The 25,155-nt window shown below is 39.7% G+C and overlaps 1 protein-coding gene across 5 annotated transcripts in view; it reads right to left on the bottom strand.

The window, feature by feature from the left end:
• Nucleotides 1-25,155, bottom strand: part of MPP7 (MAGUK p55 scaffold protein 7) — a 249,485-nt gene that overhangs the window by 41,824 nt on the left and 182,506 nt on the right. For 3 of the 5 annotated variants that reach the window (XM_067705699.1, XM_067705690.1, XM_067705717.1), the window contains 2 exons: nt 11,908-11,925; nt 11,272-11,442 (listed from right to left, as the gene is read on the bottom strand). In XM_067705699.1, coding sequence (XP_067561800.1) covers nt 11,272-11,442; nt 11,908-11,925 — 189 coding nt within the window. The remainder of the gene's footprint in view (nt 1-11,271; nt 11,443-11,907; nt 11,926-25,155) is intronic. The other 2 variants (XM_067705708.1, XM_067705726.1) reach the window with 1 other exon arrangement.

Here is a 25,155-nt window from a genome sequence, read left to right as displayed (position 1 = left end):
TCCTACATGTGTATCTACCTAGCAACAGAGCTTCTAAACCTATTAAACAAAGTGGACTGAGGTAAAAAGAGAAACAGACACAGCTACCGTTACAGAGAACTTAATTCTTTCCCCAACAATTAACAGAACAAATGGACAAATAATTAGTAAGAATACAGAAGACCTGAATAACATTATCAACCAAGTTGACTTAAATAATATTTATAAAATACTCTATTCAACAACAACAGAACACATTCTTTTTAAATACACACAGAACATTCAACAACACAGACCATATTCTGGGCCAGAAAAAAAAAAATTCTGACAAACTTAATTGAAATCATACAAAGCATATTCTCTGACTATAATGAAATTAAACAAGAAATCAATAACCAAAAGATATTTGGATAATCCCCAAGCATTTGGAAATTAAATAACATGTTTGCAAACAATTCACTGGTCAAAGAAGTTACAAAGGAATTTAGAAAATATTCTGACCTGAATGATATGTTATAAAAACATAACAGATCAGAATTCGTAGGATGCAGTGCTTAGAGGGAAATTTAAATTTACATCTATGCACAATTACCTGTGTTCAATGATCTAAGATTCAACTTGATAAAACTAGAAAAAGAGAAATTAAATAAATCCAAAGTAGGCAGAGAAAGGAAATAATAATAAAGAGCAGAAATCAATGAAATTGTGAAGAGAAAAGTTTTTAAAATGTTAAATGTAAATTTGGTGCTATAAAAGACCGATAAATTGGACAAAGAGCTAGGCAGGTGGACTCCAAGAAGGCCAGCAATGACCCTCACCTCCTGCTCTTAACACCCTTGTGTAAACTCCCTCTCTGTGAATGTGAGTGAAACCTGTGATTTGCTTCTAACCAACAGAATGTGGAATGTGTTGCCAGGCCGTGTGAGGCTGTGGCCTCCAGCTCCGGGCTGACTCTTGATTACCTTCTCAGTTCACACACTTTGATGAAGCAGCTCCCAAGTGGGAAGGAATTAGGGGTGGCCTGTGAATCCTGCCGACACCACGTGGTCTCGGAAGCAGATCCTTCATCGGTCTAGAATTCAAATAAGACCCTTGCCTCTGCCCCAGATACGTCTGCAGCCCTGTTGGGGCCATGGAACAGAGGACCAGCTAAGTCATGACCAAACTCCCCAATTCTGACCCACAGAAACCTTCCTACAATACACATTTTGCTATTTGAAAGTCACCAAGTTTGCAGTAACTTATTATACAACAATAGATAATTGATGTAAGAGCGAAGACACAAATTATGATATCAGGCATGAAAGTGGGGACACTACCACAGGATATTACAGCCCATTCATGATAATAAAGGAATATCATGAACAACTTTATGCTTATGTAATTGGCACCTTGGATGAAATGGACAAATTCCTTCAGACAAACTGGCAAAGCTCACTCAAGAAGATAACCTAGGGAGGACCTTCAAGATGGTGGAATAGTAAAGACGCGGAGATCACGTTCCTCCCCACAAATACATCAGAAATACATCTACACGTGGAACAGCTCCTACAGAACACCTACTGAACGCTGGCAGAAGACCTCAGACCTCCCAAAAGGCAAGAAACCCCCCACGTACCTGGGTAGGGTAAAAGAAAAAAGAATAAACAGAAACAAAAGGATAGGGACGGGACCTGCACCAGTGGGAGGGAGCCGTGAAGGAGGATAGGTGTCCACACACCACGAGCCCCTTCACGGGCGGAGACTGCGGGTGGCGGAGGGGGGAGCTTCGGAGCCGCAGAGGAGAGCGCAGCCACAGGGGTGCGGGGGGCAAAGCGGGGAGATTCCCGCACAGAGGATCGGGCCGACCGGCACTCACCAGCCCGAGAGGCCTGTCTGCTCCCCCGCCGGGGCGGGCGGGGCTGGGAGCTGAGACTCGGGCTTCGGTCGGAGCGCAGGGAGAGGACTGGGGTTGGCGGCGTGAACACAGCCTGCAGGGGTTAGTGCGCCACGGCTGGCCGGGAGGGAGTCCGGGGAAAAGCCTGGACCTGCCGAAAAGGCAAGAGACTTTTTCTTCCCTCTTTGTTTCCTGGTGCGCGAGGAGAGGGGATTCAGAGCGCCGCTTAAAGGAGCTCCAGAGACGGGCGCGAGCCGCGGCTAACAGTGCGGACCCCAGGGACGGGCGCGAGCCGCGACTAACAGCGCGGACCCCAGGGACGGGCGGGAGACGCTAAGGCTGCTGCTGCCGCCCCCAAGGGGCCTGTGTGCGAGCACAGGTCACTGTCCACACTCCCCTTCCAGGGACTCTGTGCAGCTCGCCACTGCCAGGGTCCCGGGATGCAGGGACAACTTCCCCGGGAGAACGCACGGCACACCTCAGGCTGGTGCAACGTCACGCCGGCCTCTGCCGACGCAGGCTCACCCCGCACGCCGTGCCCCTCCCTCCCCCCGGCCTGAGTGAGCCAGAGCCCCCGAATCAGCGGCTCCTTTAACCCCGTCCTGTCTGAGCGAAGAACAGACGCCCTCCAGCGACCTACACGCAGAGGCGGGGCCAAATCCAAAGCTGAGCCCCGGGAGCTGTGCGAACAAAGAAGAGAAAGGGAAATCTCTCCCAGCAGCCTCAGGAGCAGCGGATTAAAGCTCCACAATCAACTTGATGCACCTGCATCTGTGGAATACATGAATAGACAACGACTCATCCCAAAATTGAGGCAGCGGACTTTGGGAGCAACTGTAGACTTAGGTTTGGTTTCCGCATCTAATTTATTTCTGGTTTTATATTTATCTTAGCTTAGTATTTACAGTTTATTATCATTGGTAGATTTGGTAGATTGGTAGATTATCATTATTGATTTGGTTGCTCTCTTCCTTTTTATATATGTATTTTTCCTTTTTCCCTTTTTATGAGTGTGTATGTGCATGCTTCTTTTTGTGATTTTGTCTGTATAGCTTTGCTTTTACCATATGTCCTAGGGTTCTGTCGGTCCGTTTTTTTTTTTGAAGTATAGTTTTTAGTGCTTGTTATCATTGGTGGATTTGTTTTTTGATTCGGTTGCTCTCTTCTTTCTTTTTTTAAAAATTTTTAATGGTTTTAAAATTTTTTATTTTAATAACTTTGTTTTACTTTCTTCCTCCCTCCCTCCCTCTCTCTCTCTCTTTTTTTTCTCCCTTTTCTTCTGAGCTGTGTGGCTGACAGGGTCTTGGTGCTCTGGCCAGGTGTCAGGCCTGTGCCTCTGAGATGGGAGAGCTGAGTTCTGGACATTGGTCAACCAGAGACCTCCCACCTCCACATAATATCAAATGGTGAAAGCTCTACCAGAGATCTCCATCTTACCACTAAGACCCAGCTCCACTCAACAACCAGCAAGTTACAGTGCTGGACACCCTATGACAAACAACTAGCAAGACAGAAACACAACCCCACCCATTAGAACAGAGGCTGCCTAAAATCATAATAAGGCCACAGACACCCCAAAACACACCACCGGATGTGGTCCTGCCCACCAGAAAGACAAGATCCAGCCTCATCCACCAGAACACAGGCACCAGTCCCCTCCACCAGGAAGCCTACACAACCCACTGAACCAACCTTAGCCACTGGGGGCAAACACCAAAAACAACGGGAACTACAAACCTGCAGCCTGTGTAAAGGAGACCGCAAACACACAGCTTTTCATTAAGCGAAATGAAAAGACAGAGAAACACACAGCAGATGAAGGAGCAAGGCAAAAACCCACCAGACCAAACAAATGAAGAGGAAATAGGCAGTCTACCTGAAAAAGAATTCAGAGTAATTATAGTAAAGATGATCCAACATCTTGGAAACAGAATGGAGAAAATACAAGAAACGTTTAACAAGGACCTAAAAGAACTAAAGAGCAAACAAACAATGATGAATAACACGAAAAATGAAATTAAAAATTCTCTAGAAGGAATCAACAGAAGAATAACTGAGACAGAAGAACGGATAAGTGACCTGGAAGATAAAACAGAGGAAATAACTATCGCAGAGCACAATAAAGAAAGAAGAATGAAAAGAATTGAGGACAGTCTCAGAGACCTCTGGGACAACATTAAACGCACCAACATTCGAATTATAGGGGTTCCAGAAGAAGAAGAGAAAAAGAAAGGGACTGAGAAAATATTTGAAGAGATTATAGTTGAAAACTTCCCTAATATGGGAAAGGACATAGTCAATCAAGCCCAGGAAAAGCAGAGAGTCCGATACAGGATAAATCCAAGGAGAAACCCACCAAGACACATATTAATCAAACTATCAAAAACTAAATACACAGAAAAAATAATAAAAGCAGCAAGGGGAAAACAACAAATAACATACCGGGAATCCCCATAAGGTTAACAGCTGACCTTTCAGCAGAAACTCTGCAAGCCAGAATGGGGTGGCAGGACATATTTAAAGTGATGAAAGGGAAGCACCTACAACCAAGATTACTCTACTCAACAAGGATCTCATTCAGATTCGATGGAGAAATTAAAAACCTTAGAGACAAGCAAAAGCTAAGAGATTTCAGTACCACCAAACCAGCTTTACAACAAACGCTAAAGGATCCTCTCTAGGTCTGAAACACAAGAGAAGGAAAAGACCTACAATAACAAACCCAAAACAATTAAGAAAAATGGGAATAGGAACATGCATACTGATAATTAACGTAAATGTAAATGGATTAAATGCTCCCACCAAAAGACATAAACTGGCTGAATGGATACAAAAACAACACCCATATATATGCTGTCTACAAGAGACCCACTTCAGACCTAGGGACACATACACACTGAAAGTGAGGGGATGGAAAAAGGTATGCCATGCAAATGGAAACCAAAAGAAAGCTGGAGTAGCAATTCTCCTACCAGACAAAATAGACTTTAAAATAAATACTATTACAAGAGACAAAGAAGGACATTATATAATGATAAAGGGATCAAGCCAAGAAGAAGATATAACAACTGTAAATATGCACGCAACACAGGAGCACCTCAGTACATAAGGCAAATGCTAACAGCAACCAAAGGGGAAACTGACAGTAATACAATCATAGTAGGGGACTTTTAACACCTCACTTTCACCAATGGACAGATCATCCAAAATGAAAATAAATAAGGAATCACAAGCTTTAAATGATACATTAAACAAGATGGACTTAACTGATATTTACAGGACGTTCCATCCAAAACCAACAGAATACATTTTCTTCCCAAGTGCTCATAGAACATTTTCCAGGATAGATCATATCTTGGGTCACAAATCAAGCCTTGGTAAATTTAAGAAAACTGAAATTATATCAAGTATCTTTTCTGACCACAACGCTATGAGATTAGATATCAATTACAGGAAAAAACCTTTAAAAAATACAAACAAGTGGAGGCTAAACAGTACACTACTAAATAACCAAGAGATCACTGAGGAAATCAAAGAGGAAATCAAAAAATACCTAGAAACAAATGACAATGAAAACACGACGACCCAAAACCTATGGGATGCAGCAAAAGCAGTTCTGAGAGGGAGTTTTATAGCAATACAATCCTACCTCAGGAAACAACAAAAAATCTCGAATAAACAACCTAACCTTGCACTGAAAGCAATTAGAGAAAGAAGAACACAAACCCCCCACAAAGTTAGCAGATGGAAAGAAATCATAAAGATCAGATCAGAAATAAATGAAAAAGAAATGAAGGAAACAATAGCAAAGATAAATAAAACTAAAAGCTGGTTCTTTGAGAAGATAAACAAAATTGATAAATCATTAGCCAGACTCATCAAGAAAAACAGGGAGAAGACTCATATCAATAGAATCAGAAATGAAAAAGGAGAAGTAACAACTGACACTGTAGAGATACAAAGGATCATGAGAGGTTACTACAAGCAACTCTATGTCAATAAAATTGACAACCTGGAGGAAATGGACAAATTCTAAGAAAAGCAGAACCTTCCAAGACTGAACAAGGAAAAATAGAAAATATAAACAGACCAATCACAAGCACAGAAATTGAAACTGTGATTAAAAATTTTCTAGCAAACAAAACCCCAGGACCAGATGGCTTCACAGGCAAATTCTATCAAACATTTAGGGAAGAGCTAACACCTATCCTTCTCAAACTCTTCCAAAATACAGCAGAGGGAGAAACACTCCCAAATTCCTTCTACGAGGCCACCATCACCCTGATACCAAAACCAGACAAAGATGTCACAAAGAAAGAAAACTACAGGCCAATATCACTGATGAACACAGATGCAAAAATCCTCAAAAAAATACTAGTAAACAGAATCCAAAAGCACATTAAAAGGATCATACACCATGATCAAGTGGGGTTTATCCCAGGAATGCAAGGATTCTTCAATATACGTGAGTCAATCAATATGATATCCCGTATTCACAAACTGAAGGAGAAAAACCATATAATCATCTCAACAGATGCAAAAAAAGCTTTTGACAAAATTCAACACCCATTTATAATAAAAACTCTCCAGAAAGTTGGCATAGAGGGAACTTACCTCAGCATAATAAAGGCCATATATGACAAACTTACAGCCAACATCGTTCTCAATGGTGAAAAACTGAAACCATTTCCTCTAAGATCAGGAACAAGAAAAAGGCTGTCCACTCTCACCACTATTATTCTACATAGTTTTGGAAGTTTTAGCCAAAGCAATCAGAGAAGAAAAAGACATAAACGGAATCCAAATCGGAAAAGAAGAAGTAAAATTGTCACTGTTTGCAGACGACATGATACTATACATAGAGAATCCTAAAGATGCTACCAGGAAACTACTAGAGCTACTAGAGCTAATCAGTGAATTTGGTAAAGTAGCAGGATACAAAATTAATGCACAGAAATCTCTGGCATTCCTATACACTAATGATGAAAAATCTGAAACAGTAATTAAGGAAACACTCTCATTTACCATTGCAACAAAAAGAATAAAATACCTACGAATAAACCTATCAAGGAGACAAATGACTTGTATGCAGAGAACTATAAGACACTGATGAAAGAAATTAAAGAGGATAGAAACAAATGGAGAGATATACCACGTTCTTGGATTGGAAGAATCAACATTGTGAAAATGACTCTACTACCCAAAGCAAACTACAGATTCAGTGCAACCCCTATCAAACTACCAATGGCATTTTTCACAGAACTAGAACAAAAAATTTCAAAATTTGTATGGAAACACAAAAGACCCCGAATAGCCAAAGCAATTTTGAGAAAGAAAAATGGAGCTGGAGGAATCAGGCTCCTGGACTTCAGACTATACTACAAAGCTGCAGTAATGAAGACAGTACAGTACTGGCACAAAAAAAGAAATATAGATCAATGGAACAGGATAGAAAGCCCAGAGATAAACCCACACACATATGGTCACCTTATCTTTAATAAAGGAGGCAAGAATATATAATGGAGAAAAGACAGCCTCTTCAATAAGTGGTGCTGGGAAAACTGGACAGCTACATGTAAAAGAATGAAATTAGAACACTCCCTAACACCATACACAAAAATAAGCTCAAAATGGATTAAAGACCTAAATGTAAGGCCAGACACTATCAAACTCTTAGAGGAAAACATAGGCAGAACACTCTATGACATACATCACAGCAAGATCCTTTTTGACCCACCTTCTAGAGAAATGGAAATAAAAACAAAAATAAACAAATGGGACCTAATGAAACTTAAAAGCTTTTGCATAGCAAATGAAACCATAAACAAGATGAAAAGACATCCCTCAGAATGGGAGAAAATATTTGCAAATGAAGCAACTGACAAAGGATTAATCTCCAAAATATACAAGCAGCTCATGCAGCTCAATATCAAAAAAACAAATTACCCAATCCAAAAATGGGCAGAAGACCTAAACAGACATTTCTCCAAAGAAGATATACAGACTGCCAACAAACTCATGAAAGGATGCTCAACATCACTGATCATTACAGAAATGCAAATCAAACCTACAATGAGGTATCACCTCACACCAATCAGAATGACCATCACCAAAAAATCCACAAACAGTTAATGCTGGAGAGGGTGTGGAGAAAAGGGAACCCTCTTGCACTGTTGTTGGGAATGTAAATTGATACAGCCACTATGGAGAACAGTATGGAGGTTCCTTAAAAAACTAAAAATAGAATTACCATATGACCCAGCAATCCCACTACTGGGCATATACCCAGAGAAAACCATGATTCCAAAAGACACATGCACCCCAATGTTCAATGCAGCACTATTTACAATAGCCAGGACATGGAAGCAACCTAAGTGTCCATCGACAGATGAATGGATAAAGAAGATGTGGCACAGATATACAATGGAATATTACTCAGCCATAAAAAGATACGAAATTGAGTTATCTGTAGTGAGATGGATGGACCTAGAGTCTGTCATAAAGAGTGAAATAAGTCAGAAAGAGAAAAACAAATACCGTATCCTAACACATTTATATGGAATGTAAAAAAAAAAAATGGTTCTGATGAACCTAGAGGCAGGACAGGAATAAAGATGCAGACATAGGGAATGGACTTGAGGACACAGGGAGGGGGAAGGATAAGCTGGGACGAAGTGAGAGAGTGGCATGGACATATATACACTACCAAATGTAAAAGAGATAGCTAGTAGGAAGCAGCTGCATAGCACAGGGAGTTCAGCTCGGTGCTTTGTGATCGCCTGGAGGGGTGGGATAGGGAGGGTGGAAGGGAGATGCAAGAGGGAGGAGATATGGGGATATATGTGTACATATAGCTGATTCACTTTGTTATAAAGCAGAAACTAAGACACCATTGTAAAGCAATTATACTCCCATAAAGATGTTAAAAATAAAAAAGAAGAAAACCTAACAGTCGTGTGTGTGTGTGTGTGTGTGTGTGTGTGTGTGTGTGTGTGTAGAGATGAACTCTCTTACATGCTTGCTCGCCCTCTCTCCACCCCTTCTCTCTCTCTCCCCCCTCCCTTTTTTTTAAAGAAATTAAATTTGTAGTTAAAAACGTCCCCCAAAAGATGGCTCCATGCCCAAATGTGTTTTCACTGGAGAATTTTACCAAACATTTAAAAAAATAATAATACTAATTCTACAGAAACTCCCCAGAGAAATGAAGAGAAGGAAACAGTTCCCTACATGTTTTATGAATATAGCATTACCTTGATACAGAAGCAGACAAAAACATCGTAAGAAAACTGCAGGCTAGATAACTGGAGTACTATACAAAAGACTAATATGTCACGACTTAGTGGAGTTTGTTGTGCTGGGAATGGCGAGGCTCATTCAACATTCAAAAATCAATCCATACGAGTCAGCATTTCAACAGATCAAATGACAGAAAACATATAATCATCTCAACTGATGCAGACAAAAACCACTTGACAAAATTCAACAGCAGTTCATGATAAATACTCTCAGCAAACTAATAATAGAAGGGAATTTGCTTAATTTGCTAAACCTATAGCTAGTATCATACTTCCTGGTGAAAGACTGAATACTACCGCTGCCATTCACCATCACGCTGGGGAGCCTGGAGTGAGGAGGAGATACAATAAAGCGAGAATTAAAAAATTCCTGCCAAGAAGGAACAAAACTGTCTCTATTCACAGATAACAGGATTAACTATTCCTGAAAAGTGTCAAGGAATCTACAAAATGGATACTAGGAATTTCAAGGGCTGGAGAATGACATCTGCATACAGTACCATTTCACAGAAACCCATGATTAATTCTATCTGTGTGAGGCCAAGCTTTCCCCAGCCCCTTTTCCTTTGGAAGATTCTAGGGAGTGGCTATTCCCTTTCCATAATCACCAACTATGGTTAGTTGCTTCTGTGATTAATTTTATTCTTCCCTGGATTAGTATTCAGACTTATAACTTATCCTCATCTATCTCCCCTTCCTTAGCCCCAAGGAAAGGGTTTTTTTTTTTTTTTATTGTTAGCACCTAAAGGAAAGAAAAAAAGGCAAGGTTTATCCTACTTTCTTCTTTCAATTAGATCCCGTAGAGAAAACCAAAGGTTATATAGTTGTAATAATAACTCCTGGGCTAGAGAGGGCCATCTAGATTTAAGGGGACGTAGGAAATCACACTATCTCTGCCCTTTTATCACAAAGTACACCTCCCCTCGGGTGAAGAGCAGGTATGCGACAGGGCTGGGAGGGACTCTGCAGGGACTGGTGCTGCTGAGGGGTGGCTCGGGGCAGGGGTGCTGCGAGGACAGGGGCAGGAGGTCCAAGGAGCCCGAGTACGAGGTAACAGGACTTGGAACTGGGGAAGGCTTGGGCTCTCGCTCGCTCAGCTCCACAAGGAGGGAAGCTGGGGCACTGTAAGCGCTCCAGGCAACAAAAAGACCTATGGAGAACATTCTTCCAGGTGGGGTTGGAGAGGGGGTGAGGGTCCAGTATACACAGACTAGAAGAGGGCACAGTCACTAAAGGAAACCTTGGAGTGTGTGAATACGTATTTCTAAATAGTGCAAACAGTGGGAATATCTGGCGATGCCATGATCCCCTCCAGAGCCACTGGATGTGAGAAGCTGCATCATTTCCTACTGGTCACCTACCGTCTGTTACGAACACGCTGTTACCTTCAAAGGACCCCATCTTAATAAAAAGGGGGATTCTCTAGCTTTTCCATCTATTCTCATCCGCATAAGTGTCATCTTCAGTTTATAAAGGCACAACAAGAGATAGACTCTAGGCTCCAGATTTTCCCCCCAAATCACTGGCTTTGATCCTTGGAGCCTATACACCTGTCACCACACTTTTAAAGAAACACAAACAAGGGTGGGGTGGGGACACGAAGGTTGTGTCTGCTCCTATCTTAAAGGCTGGACAAGACGTCTGCTAGGATGTTAATGCAAATCAGACCAATATTTATGGAAATCCCCGCATATACTTACTTTTCGCGGTTTCGCTAACTCTCTAGCTTTAAACACCCTAGAACTTCATCAAAGATCTAAACCCATAGGAAGCTTATACCATGGCTACTGCCTCAAAATGAATCAAAGGAAACGCGATTACATTAAATTTTTTCATTTCTATTACTTAGTTGCCCTGATATGCTGAATACACTGTGACAGTGTTTGCTCTCCCCTGTCCCACAGAGGGTCCAGTAAGATGCCAACGCCGTGGCCCAGAGGTCTTGAAAGTCTCCTCGATGTCATAGGTACAAAAAGACTAAAGGTTTCATTTTAGAGGCCGAAGAAAAGGTGTTAAGGTGAGATTTTTTTAGCTTGAAAATTTCCAGCATTGTTCTCTTTGAGGTTAAATTCCCACTGTCTCACTTATTTCCTCAGCATCACACACAAAACAATCACTTACCAACCAAGACAACGAGTCTGTAGTTCTCATTCACCTGCCGTCGATAGGGTGTCACCTCCTCATATGTGGGCACATCGGCTGTGTCGTACTGGTCACTCTTCTTGCACTCATACATGGATTTATTTGTTTTCTTATCTTTTCTACTAAGACGGAAACTTCTTCTAAAACCAGCTGCAAATACAAAAAAACTATTTTTAGCAATTAGAACTAAAAAAAGAGACCCCACCACAATACAGAAAGAAAACACCCTCAAAGTTGGGCTGGATTTTATTCACCATAATATCATTACAAGTGCACTTAGTAATAAAGGTAAATAGATGTTCCACTATTTCATGAAAACGACTGTTAAGAGAATCATCTAACATTTAATTATATAGTTATAATATCATAAATTTTATTTGGTTCCAAATCATAAAGAGTTCTTTTCCGAAATCAGGAACCAAAATAACTACGTGATAAAACAAATTAAGGAGGTCAGGCGTCATAAAGAAAATTTTTCACAGACTGACTGATGAACACATTTGATAAGAAAAAGTTAAAAGCACTAAAATCAGTTTAAATATAAATGCTGAATATTCCCACTCAGAAGTACTAGAATCTTTTATGCTATATTCTGAGCACAGCCTAACAACATACCTGTGCCACAGACAGCATCTATTGTTAAACAGAAAGAAAACTAAAGTTAGGGAGAGCACAGTGTCAAACAGGCCTCTGCACAGATCCGGCAGATAGAACCTGCCTGTCACTAAGAGCAAGTTACTTAACTGCTATGAGACCCCAGGGGGTGGAGCAAATGACCAAGCCCCAAGTTCTTCTTCTCCTATGGAAATTCTATGCTTTTATAATTTGAAGGCTACTGAAATTTGGAAATAAGTTTCAGAGCCACAAGTGTGCACTCTTATGAATAGACCATGTCATCTTTTATTAAACAGCTTTTCGAGTATTTAAATAAACTTCCTGTCTGCTTAAACGGTCCCCTCCAGCTCACCACTGTCACTTGAAATGTTGGCTTAGAAAAGCAGCTGCAAAAGTTCCTTTTCTCAGTCAACTCCCATTTCATTCTGCTTCTGCTTCATGTTGTTATATCATTCTGGTCTTATGCCTTTTCTAGAATAGTGATATTTACCATACACACCATTCAAGAATTCTTGGCCTAACCAACACTCTCAAAATACAGACTTTAAAGGGAGGGAAAACAGCCTGCTTATTAAGATATGATATATATTCTCTATCAGCTCTGTAGTACAAAAAAAGACGCAAGTATAATTATAAAACATATAAAAATAGATTCTCTTTAAAAAGAATATTGATCAAATTTGATAAACAGAAAAAACTTTAATAAAGGTGTTTTATAATAAAACATAATAATGTAATAACTGATCTGTGTGAATTTTAGGGTACATGAAAAATAAATATTACTATTAGATTTAAAAATTAATAATATTCAAAATAAAGGCGATATGAAAAAACAATTATCAAATCACTACACATGTTTGGCCCAGAAATGGATCTAAGACGTAAATGCCTCGCCCACAATGAACCCAAAAGTGAAAACCGGAAAGATTCCTGATCCACGAACCCCAGCTACATCCTGAACTTCAGTGAAAGCGCTTTACCTAATGGAGTCTGTAGGATTAACTGAAGTTTTCACTTCCATCATAAACAATAATGAGATAGTGGGAGAAAGAGAGAAGGGAACCAGATTTCTAACGTGAGATCTCGATGGACATCAAGGATGGAGGACCCTGGCCTACAGGATGGCTTGGGGATGCGAGTTGTACAGCGCTTGGTACAGGATAGGTGCTTGATCAAAGTAAAAAGTAAATTTTCGAAACAGAATTTTAAAAAGGCAACCCCCAAAACTCTACTATCATTCCTGCTTCATTTTCTTAACATGAATTTCAACAAAGGAAGCAGAATGCATTTGGTATTTTCACAAGAGAAATGTAAGAGGCAGACAAAAGGACAAACCCTGCATCCGTGAAGGCTCAGGGCTGGAAGCAGCCCTGGGGAGCATCGGAGCTGCTTGGCCCCTGCACCCGGGCCAGTGCATCAGGGATGTCACCACATGCGCCCACGCACCACGACACGGCCCTGACCTCGCTCACATGTTTTCCAGGTGGCCACGACCAGGCAAGTGGAATTCCCACAGGTTCCGAGGCTTGAGTACCTTGGCCCCATGCCTCATGTACAAAACAAAGGGAAAAGCCAGCCAGGTCCATACGGATCCAATCGGAGCTCCGCTCCCTGAGTGTTAAAGGCTCAGACTGGAGGGGGACAGGCCTGGGTCACTGGCTTACTTACTAACTGGGTGACTTGCCAACTGTTTAAAAACTTCTTTAAGGCTCATTTCTCAGCGTTAACATAAGGATACTGTCAACCCCGCACAGGGTTATTAAGGTTAAACTGTCCATGTGAAGCATTCGCTCAGTGCCTAGCATATGGCAAACGCCTTACAGACTAGACAGAGACCAGTACCTGGCTACGTCCCACCTAAACTTAAAGTCCTCGAAGGCAGGAGCATGCTGTGTCCGTTCCCACAGCACACGTCTAGCAAGAACGGGAAAAACCAATTAAGGGGCGTATATGTTTTTAATTGGGTAATGCTACGAAAGACACAAAATAGTAAAGCCAGATTTAAATATGATAAATATTAAAAGTACCTTATTAAAGTGGTAAGGCATTTTTAAAGAAATAAAACAAAGACCTAAGTGTACATTAACTATCCTTTCATTTTTTCTTAGATACTCCTTCTAGGGCTGTGCTACTTCGGTTCCTATATTTAAACCTACAGAGCATCCCTCCCTCCTGTCCTCCTTACCCATGATCCCTCACTTCCTCAACACACACACCTATATATGGTCCATATTTACACCACCATTTACACACACACATACGCATACATATGCACACACGCATATACACGTGTACATACATATATGTGCATACACAAAAACGGACTCAGAAAACAAGAAAAGAAAAATCCCCAGCCCAGAACAACAGAGGATATGACAAAAGGTATGAAATCCAGAATACTTAACTTGCCTCTCAGATGAAAGCAAAACCAAACCAGGTGGCCAGAGGTAACGGCACACTGGGTCTGCCTTTCAAGGCAGCAAAGAGACTGTAACTTTCAAACTTCAGTGACACAGTGAGTGACGCGTCAGCACACCTCGGTTAAGTCTAAGCCTAAGGGAGAGCGACCTTTATGTCAGGAAAAGGATTTAATAATTTCTGGCCTTCAGGTCTTAGGTGGTTCTCTTATTAAAAAGATGACCAAGAATGTGTACTTAAACTGAAAGCAAGCAGAAGGCTCTTTCCAATAAATGTGAATAAATAACCTAGAACGCATTTACTTCTAGTTTGTTTTCTGTGCACAAGTCTTAGCAAAAGCTGGCTTTTAAAAAGAAGGAGCAGGAAAGAAGCAGTAACAAGGAATTTGGAGTAAGGGAAGAGTTTCGTACAAAATGTATTTTTCCTTATATCTCACATTTTTGTAATTTATAATTGGCTCAACATTTTTACGGACAGGCTTTTTCCAGGGCTCTTACCCACAGCTGCTAAAGATTTGTGTTTTTTAAGGAACAGCGTGTTTACTTTATTACAATAGGAAAGCGGCTTCACAGTGAGACTGCAGCTGCAGGTCAGCCCTTCATCACACGGAGACGCTTCTTATCTAATATTTTCCAGCAGGAATAATTTACGATGACTTTTAACTTATCTACTTGTATGGTTCTGTTTTAAAGTAAATTTACTTTTTTATTATAAAAGATGACATTTAAGTTGCTTGTTATTTGCTCCTTATTTCAACAGGACAGCAATAAACATCCCTGTACATTCCTGTTACTCTATGTCACTGATGACTTTATTAGGGCAAATTGCAAGAAGCTTGACAGATCTTGTCCAAATGCTTCTCGGATTGGTTAATAACAGTGTACATTTCCAAGTACAACTGCCCCTATTACCATTCTTTCATTAAAGGACTTCTAACCATTTAAAAATCTGTAGTGATTTGACAAGTGAAAAACTGTGTATCATTTCATTTTAACTGATAGTAAAGTTGAGCTCTCCTTCACGTTTATTACTCATCTGCATTTATTTCTTCTGTAAATTGTTGGTTAATACATGTTGATCACTTTTTGATTGGGGTCTTCATAAATATATATACACATACCTGTATCTGTTAAGGTCACAGCCCTTGGCCCTATTTGTTGCAAAGACTTTTTAAGATTTTCAGTTTTCCTTTTCAAAGGAAGTTTAAAGGTTTATGTATTTGAATCTGTGAACTTCTTTGGTTTGTCATTTCTTCCACTGCTTTTATGACTTTCCTACCCTTTAGTCTGATAAATACCCAAATTTTCTTAAATTAAAAAAAAATAGGTTACATGGCTTTACACTTAATTTTTTAAATCCATCTGGAATTACTCAGCTGTGATTAGGAGATCAAGTTTGTGACGTGAGGCTGTAACTTTATAGTTTTCTAAGTAATTAACCAGTGGTCCCAGAAATACTTACTGAACAATCCTTTTCCTACTTTATATGAATACATACTTCGTACTGAAGCACCAGATAGTTAATTATGATGTCATGACCAGAAAAAGGTGATTCTTGGTCTGAGTTTAGATCATTCCCTTATTAGTAATATTAATACCAAAACAACAGAAGTGGTGGTGCTAGTGGGTATTTGTGGAGAACTTACTGGATGACAGACACCATCTGAAGCACTTACGTGCATTAGTTCATTTAACTCTCACAGCAACGTATGAGGCAGGCATAACAATCTACAGGTTTAAGTAACTCTTCTTTTAGTGTCAGAAAAAGAAAACAATTGCCAAGGCCTTGGCTCAAATATTAAAAGATGAAAGAAAGTCAAGAACAAAGTTTGAAATGTTATTCCACACACATAGATGTATGAGAGAAAAACTGGTGAGCCTTCAGTGACTTTATGAAATAACAGGAAAAAATTATCAAAGAGAAGCAGCAGTTTAATTTAGGGATTAAAAATTATAAGCTCTCTTTCTGTTAGAAGATATTTTTCAAATATAATTAAATATATTTTTGATACTCCTCTGTATTTAAGATGATGTGTAAAATACAAAATATATAAAACAGTGTCACTGCCCTCAAAGAGTTCCTGATCTACTAGGGGAATAGAAATTACTCCAAATACTTGTAATTTAAGGGTTTTCACAACATAGGCTCAGGGGTAGAAACTAAGATTTTTCAGCAAGTACTTCTAATCTGATTTGACTTTGACATTTCTCTAAAGTAAAAGAAAAAAAATTAAACTCAGGCAGTTGTGATTTGGTTATTTTCAAAGCTACTTCACTATATTTATTGATATAACACCATTCATCAAAAGGGTATTACATTTAATGCTTACGTATGTGAATTAAGACTCATTTGGTATTAAAATTAGCTTCAAATTGTAGATAAATATTATGCCTAACCATCCTATAATTTCAAATGTTAGTGATATTTTTAATAGTAAAAAAAAAAAAACCTGAAGCATCCAAAACATACAAAGTATGGGAATGATTAATTATGAAAAACACCTTTTCAAAGAAATGGGGCTGAGGACACGGCTATATTTAAAACACATAACCAACAAGAATCTACTGTATAGGACAGGGAACGCTGGTCAATGTTCCGTAATAATCTAAATGGGAAAAGAACTTGAAAGGAACAGATACATGTATACGTATAACTGAATCACTATGCTGAACACCTGAAACTAACACAACAATGTTAATCAACTATGCCCCGATACAGAATAAAATATTTTTAAAAAACCTATACGGCACCATTAGAATTGCATTTGATATACTAATAAATGGAAAAAACTGGACATATACGGCAGTCATAGTTATACTATGAGTTTTACTTTTACTAATATAAAAATTGGTATGGATACAGAAAAAAGTGTAAAAGCAGACAATGACTGTATTAGGGAAAGAGGGCTGTAGGCAACTGTTTTGTCCTATTTTTTTAAAGTTTCCATAATATTATGTAATTTTACAATTAAAAAAAAAACACACAAAAACACCAAACAAATGAAATCCGGTACTGGTAGTTGTATTTGTGTGGTTATACCAACATATAACAGAAAATACGTTTTGACTGTGTCTCAGAGGCAGGTTCCAGTCTTCTGTATTTTGAAATGATTATGGTAATAGATCAAAGTTTTATATTCTTAAAGGTTAGAAATAGCCAATAAATTAAAATACTTAAAAAGCAATGAAAGTAAAAACAATGGAAATTTTTTTTAATGAGAATACAGTATAAAAACTAAAGACCAAAGGTCAAGGAAAATAAATAGAGAACCAGCAGTCTCACCTAAGAAGTGAAGATGATAAAAGAGAAGGAGTCTGGGTTTTGAAAACTTACAACTAAACTAATCAAATTGATAGGAAATTTTTTTTAAATCACAAATTGTTATCATATTCTTTGGCTCCCATAAATAACTTCAGTGTAAATTTTTATAATTTAAATAGTTATCATTTTAATGATCTTACTTTTTCATAAAATTTTGACATTTATGATGACATCTTATAAAAAAAATACACGATCATCTTATGGGCAGTCATCTCCATTAACACAAAAGGCACCCCCCCCACCACCAGCAGAGCCAAGGTAACTCACCACCAACACCAAGAGCCTCAAAAACCACAGGTGTGAAGGAGAGTGCGACCTGCCTTTCTGTTAACTACAAGAAAATAAATCCTACTGTGTGACCGCTTGGATTTTCAAACGGCATCGTTTCCATCTTTGGTTACATTTCTGTAACCAATCTGATATAATAACATCAGATATTATGCAGTCCCAATGTTTTTAAGAATATAAGCTCTTAATATGTTAAATGTTACAGATGTTGGTAGATTGGGAAAGAAGAGTTTCAGTGAAAGCTGCTTGAATTATAACAGAGCAATATTGGTCACAGGCACCTCAAAAATTAGAGGTCTATAGAAGGGTCCACTCTAAACTTCCTGATTTTTTGAAGAAATACATTTATTTTAACACAATCAAGAAAAGTGCTTATCTTCTTAAAAGAAGGTAAAAAATAAGCATTTTAATTATTTTTTTCTCACCTTAAATATACTAAAATGTGCTTTTCAAAAAAAAAAAATTGGGAGAACTGCCAAAAACGTTGGATGAAAGTTATTCTCTTAACACAATGGATTAATTTGACCAATCCAATATTGAATGAGTTCAATAGGCACCTTAACAAGGAAGAGGGACTCCCCTGGTGATGCAGTGGTTAAGAACCTGCCTGCCAATGCTAGTGACAAGGGTTTGAGCCCTGGTCTGGTTAGATCCCACATGCCGCGGAGCAACTAAGCCCATGTACCACAACTACTGAGCCTGTGCACTAGAGGCTGTGAGCCACAACTACTGAGCCCACGCGCCACAACTACTGAAGCCCACGTGCCTAGAGCCCATGCTGCACAACAAGAGAAGCCACTGCAATGAGAAGCCTGCGCACCGCAACGAAGAGTAGCCCCCGCTCACCACAACTAGAGAAAGCCCGCGCGCAGCAACGAAAACCCAACGCAGCCAAAAATAAATAAATAAAATAAATAAATTTATCAAAAAAAAGGAAGAGAAAAATATTACTATGAATGAACTTTTAAAGAAGACTTAAAAAGAACTCATGTAGACATTAATAAAAACTAAGCGGCTGGGAATTGTTATACAACAGGCTCCTGACAACAGAATGTTGGAAATTTCCATTAAAATCAACATTTTGAATATAATGCCCATCTTGTTATAATGATATAAACATAAGAGACATGTAAACACTATGTAGTAACATTATCCTAAGACAAACTTACTGTTGAAGTGATGCTCCCATACTATGCCCATCATAAAATTATCCCAAAGACAAAGAAAGATAATTAAGAACATCTTAAAACAACAAACAAGTAAAAATCTTGGGAGGAAGTTTAAACTGAAAAGCAACGTGAACAGTAAACTGTAAAAGTTACTGAGATCTGGAGTGGCTGGATTAGTCACCTTCTACATCCATCTTATAAAACAGTGTCAGGGGAAAAAAAAAGAAAACTAAATGTTATCATGGATTATATTAACTAGCCATACATATGCTAATTTTGTATATAAAGGGGGAAATGGCTTTCAAACAAGGAAAATTCACCTCTGGAATGTCACAGACACAAAAGTTGCTTTCAGTATAAAGAAATGTTCAAATACCATAATTACCCTTGAACCTTTCAACTCATCTCCAGCAAAAAATAAAAATAGAAACTCAAAGTACCTAATGAAATCATGGAAGCTAATATAAAATATCAATTTGCAATTTCCAAGAAAAAAAATTACCTAGGTCTTAAAAAGTTTTCCCGATACCATAAACAATATTTTTAAAGCACAGCACAGCATTACCATTAAAAAAAATAGAAAAACCACATGAGAATTTAATCTTCCAGCCAGCTAATAAAGAAATGAGTTCTAACTTACTCTTTCAAAATTATGAGAAAATACAGTATGCACACATAAAAATTAATATAAAAATATAATTCTGAAAGGGGTAAAATTGGATTTGAAATTTTAATGTATTTTTTTAAGTTGAGTCTACGCAACCTAAAATTCTCCAAGCAGAAACGGTTTCTTTCTGTCCGAGAAAGTATTTCCAAGTAGTATTCCAGACATGTCAAGATTACGCAGAGTTCTTTCTTGTTCAAGAAATAACCTGTACCACTTTTGAAAGAATGCTTCTAAATGTTCTCTCTGTATAAATTTTATTTTTTTGGAAAAAATATTAAGGCAGTAAATTTTGACATAGCTGTAGTTACCTACATAGCATTCGTTAATAAAATGACTGAATATTGGAACAAATGGGAATTTTTGCTAGATTTATAAAATAGGCAATATAACTAGAGGCTCACTGGTGTTTAAACACTGGACAAATAAGAGACAGGATTAGGAAGAAACACAGAAGTAGAGATGGATAAATAATAGCTTTTAAAAGAAATAACAGCAAATGGATGGCTTAGTTTTTATTGAACTTTATGGTAAACACTGTAGTTAAACAGAAAGAACAGTTTTAACTTATAGAAGTCCCCAAACTGATCCTGTTTTAAAAAAAAAAATGCTTGACATGCTCCAGCAGGGGCAGAAGGGGAGAAAAACTGATGATTTTTTTAGGAGATCATTTGCAAGAAATTATGTTTGAAGACAGATGCATGATAAGCAGTGCTTTGTGAATTGTTTATAACACGATTTCTATAATGAATTATACAGAGCAAAAACATTCTGCAATTCTTACCAATTAAAGAAAAAACCAATTTCTCTTCATATGGACTATTTTGTATTGTAGTAGGAAAAAGCAGAGAGAATCGTTAAAGCTTGCGCTTCTACCACTGAGAAGCAATCACCCTTCGGAAGCCAGCACATGCGCGCGTGCAGACACACAGACCAAAAACACTAACTTTCACGCCATCCACCAAAGCTAAAGGAAGTTGCTGAGAGCTTAGAGCAGGAAATGAATTGCTTCTACTAATTCATGTGTGTGGGTGTGTATACATGTGTATATACTTTAAGTATATACATATACACACACACACAAAGGTGCAACGTTTGCAATTCATATTTACAGCATACTATCAATTTGCCTTCACTTTATTAATTTTATGCAAACAATATACAACTTACACCGCCTAGTCAGTGAGCTTTTTCCTTCCTTCCACTAGTAACAGCCAAACCTCTTTTATTGATAAAGACACTGAACTTTAAGAAATGCAGCGTGTTACACTACAAACCAGTGTACATTCGTATCAGTTATGGCTCACTAAATATGGTTTTAAGGTATCATTCTTATACAAACGGACATCCAATTATTGGAGTGTTACAATGTTACTTTTTCAAAAGAGTCAACTTTGATCATTTTGACATGGAATGTATTTTTCAAAAATGTAACCAGTCATCACGGAAAGGGCTACTTATATATGCTGTTTTGTGCTTGATTTTACGCACATCAGAGAAAGTGAAAATGATCAAATGTATTCACTGAGTATAGGCCTCATTTAGATCAACAGGGACCCTGGGCATTCCCATTTTGGGGTCCAAGGGTATTCTGCCTGCACGGTAACCCCTTCTGCTTCTCTTCTCCTTCTGTGGACTCAGGAGATGCAGTGTAGAGGCAGATGAGGGGCAAGGCGAAGGGTCTCAGAAATTCCTCTATTTAAATAGTCCTTGGAAAAGACCTCATGAGATGGTAGCATTTCTCGGAACTCCCGTGGCTATGTTCCAGAGTGGTCCTAGAACCGGAGAAGGTGCCCCGTGCTGAAGGCGGATGCCGGCGCATCCTGTGCACGTCGGTGTTCTGTTAGACGAGGCGCGCTACCGCCTGTGAGCGCAGTGGCACAGGCTGGGATCTGACGTCACCAGAATACTACGGGTGTTTCGTAGGACAGGCAGTAATCGACTGAAACGTCACAAATCCATTGCATGTTGTTGACTTGTACGGTTTAAATGACTTCTTTTAGTGAGGGAAACATTTGATGCGGAAGACATATTAAATCTCCAAAGGGTAAATTTTTCCTCACTGCAATAATTACCACAGATATAGATAGGTAAAGTAGAATAACGGGATAGGGAATGTGACGGTTAATCTTCTGTGTCAGCTTGGCTGGGCCACAGTGCCCAGACGGTCATACATTATTCTAGATGCTTCTCGCAAAGGTGTTTCTTGGATAAGGTTAGCATCTAGATCAGGAGACTTGGAATAAAGCAGGTTACTTTCCATTATGTGGGTGGGCCTTATCCAATCAGCTGAAGGCCTTAATAGAGGAGAGACTAACCTCTCCCTGAACAAGAAGGATTTCTGCAACTGTAACAGGGAAGAGATAAATCCAACGAACTCCATTGGATCTGTTTCTTTTACTTTAACCTTTGCTTTTCGTTGCTTTTGTTGTTATAATCATACACAATGGCCTGCCTCAGGGAACCCTGCCCACCTGTGAATGGCTACAAGAAAAAAGAAATTAACACATCCCCTCCCCGGGGCTGGTCATTTCAGGAGATGTTCTGAAAGACTAATGGCCCTTTTACTTTACTCCCTCACCACCTCGCCCTCGCTGATTCTATGAAAGAAAGTGGCAACCAGACCCCAATAAGATGGTTTTTCAGAGACACTAGTCTGCCATCTTCTCCATCTGCCGGCTTTGCAAATGAAGTCGTCTTCCTTGCCGCAGCACCTCGTCTCCGATTCGCTGGCCTGTCCTGCAGCCGAGCAGAGTGAGCTTGGACTCGGTGACACCAGCAGACGGCCTCTGGGCCCAAACTGCAACTCCTCCCTGGGTCTCCAGTCTGCCACCTACCCCGCAGATTTTGATTTATCAAGCCTCCACAATCACACGATCCAATTCCTTAAAATCTCTGTGTACGTGCGTGTGTGTATGTGTGTGTGTGTGTATGTGTGCGTGTGTATGTAAACACATTCTGTTGCCCGACTAATACAAACGATTAGGAGGGAAATATTAAAATTTTAGAATAAACGAACACTTCCTAGTTAGTGGAGAAATTAATTGCAACATTTCAGCATCCCTTAAAATGGAGAAAAGCAATAAAACCAAAAGTTGGTTCTTTGAAAGGATCAATAAAACTGACAAACTGTTATCTACCCAAATTATTAAGATTAGGAACGAACATTACTACTGACCTTGAAGAAATAAAAAATATTATAAAAACAAATTAGATAATCTAGATGAAATGGAAAAATTATTAGAGAGACAGAGACTACTGAGACTGAAAAAAGAAGAGAAAATCTGAACAGATTCTTACAAGCAAAGAGACTGAATTAGTAATCAAAAAACTTTCCACAAAGAAAAGCCCAGGACCAGATGGCTTCACTGGTGAATTCAATCAAATGTTTCGAGAATAATTAACACAATACTTTACAAATATTTTGAAAAAATATAAGAGTACGGAACACTTCACACCTCACTGTATGAGGCCAGTATCATCCTGATACCAAAATCAGACAAAGATATCACAAGAAAAAAAAAAATCTACAGACCAATATCCCTTATGAATATGCATGCAAAATCCTCAAAATCCTAGCAACTCAAACTCAACAACATATTGAAAAGGATTATACACCACGAGCAAGTGGGATCTACCCTAGGAATGCAAGGTCAACGTATGAAATCAATCCATGTTTACACTGCATTAGTAGATTGAAGGGAAAAAGCTACACGACCATCCCCATTGGAGCAGAAAAAGGGATTTCTATATACAAAATGAAGTCATCTTCCAACAGCGATAGTTTTACGACTTGTTTTCCAGTCTGGGGGCCTTTTCTTTCTTTTCCTTGCCTAACTGCTGTAGAACCTCCAGTACACGTCAAGTAAAGGGGCAAGAACGGTCATCCTTGTCTAGTTTCTGCTCATGGGAGAGCAGTCGGCCTTTCACCATGAAGTATGCTGTTAGTAGATGCCCTTTATCAGGTTGGGGAAATTCCCTTCCATTCATCGTTTGTTCAGTTTTTATCACAAAAGGGTGTTGGATTTTGTCAAATGCTTTTTGACCCAACCAAGCTACCGAAACTGCCCACAAGGCTGCTGTAACTCCCACGCTGCAAAGTCAATGGTCAGCTCTCTTTTTCTCCTCTTCTTTGACTCATCAGCAACATCTGTCAGAGGTGATCGCTTCTTCCTCCCTGAAATGTTATTTTTACTTCGCTCCTACAAAGTCACAGTCCCGGTTTTTCTTCTACTTACCTCACTTTGGGTTCTCTTCTTGCCCGTGTCATCACTCACTCCTTGGTGATCTCATCTGGCTTCATGGCTTTCAATTTGATCTAATATCAACAACTCCGAAATCAAGAGCCTCAGTGCAAGAGCCGTCCCTGCAATCACCTGTCCGACATCTCTATTTGACGTCTGAAACGCAACCTATCCCAACGGAATTCCCGAAACGCTCCCCACCCCGATACCCGCCTCCGCTGTCTGGACCAGCTCAGCAAATGGTCACTCCGTCCTTGAAGTCACTAAGCTCATCCCTGATTCTCCAACTGGTCTGAAAATCCCGTCGGTTGTATCTGAAGGTACACCCAGAGCCTCCTGTCTTCTCCCCGCCTCCACCTACGACGTCTTGGTTCGAGCGGCAGGCACTCCTTGCCTGGATGACACACAGCTGCCCGCTTCTGCCCTGGCTCTCAGCAGATCAGCCCGGGTGACCCTTAAGTCCACGTCAGGGCAGGTCACTGCTCTGCTCCAACCCCTCCGTGGTTTCCCATCTCACACAGACTAAGGGCCGAAGAAGTGGGCTGAGCGGCCCTTGCACCGGCATCCTGTTACCTCGCCAGCCTCGATTCCTGTCGCTCTCTCCTTTCTTCACTCCGCTCCGGCCACACTGCTCTCCTCCCTGCTCCACAGATGCTTCAGGGCTCTGTCTGAACGGTCGAACTCCCTTCCGTGACCACCCTGGTGAAACCTGCGTGTCCTCACCCGCCCCGGCACCATTCCTGCTTCACTTTTCTTCATGGTACTTCTCACCATCGGATGTATTGTATAAATTATTTAGCTACCTGTCTCCACCCCACCCCCTTACAGCTACCTGTCTCTACCGCACCCTCTTACAGAAGCGCTACGAAAGGGGGTCTGTTTGGATCTCTGTTGAAATGCCAGCACCCAGAAAAGTCTGGAACATAACAGGCGCTCAATAAATATTAGGAAAAAACGCTAGGAACAGCATTATAAGAAAGTTTTATTCTGCAAATACCAGAAGAAACTGTTAACCAGAGCTAAGTGGGTGTCTCTTGAGGGAGGACACAGCACTAAGGAGGAAGAGGGAAAGGGGCTCCTGTCTGTGGCTGCAAGACGACTGACGCTACTTGACTCTTCAAACAATTTATTAAATAGAGCCATG

Source organism: Pseudorca crassidens, chromosome 1, assembly GCF_039906515.1.
Source record: "Pseudorca crassidens isolate mPseCra1 chromosome 1, mPseCra1.hap1, whole genome shotgun sequence".
Classification (NCBI taxonomy): domain Eukaryota; kingdom Metazoa; phylum Chordata; class Mammalia; order Artiodactyla; family Delphinidae; genus Pseudorca; species Pseudorca crassidens.
The sequence above is the reverse complement of the archived record's forward strand: the minus strand, read 5'-3'. Positions and strand labels throughout refer to the sequence as shown.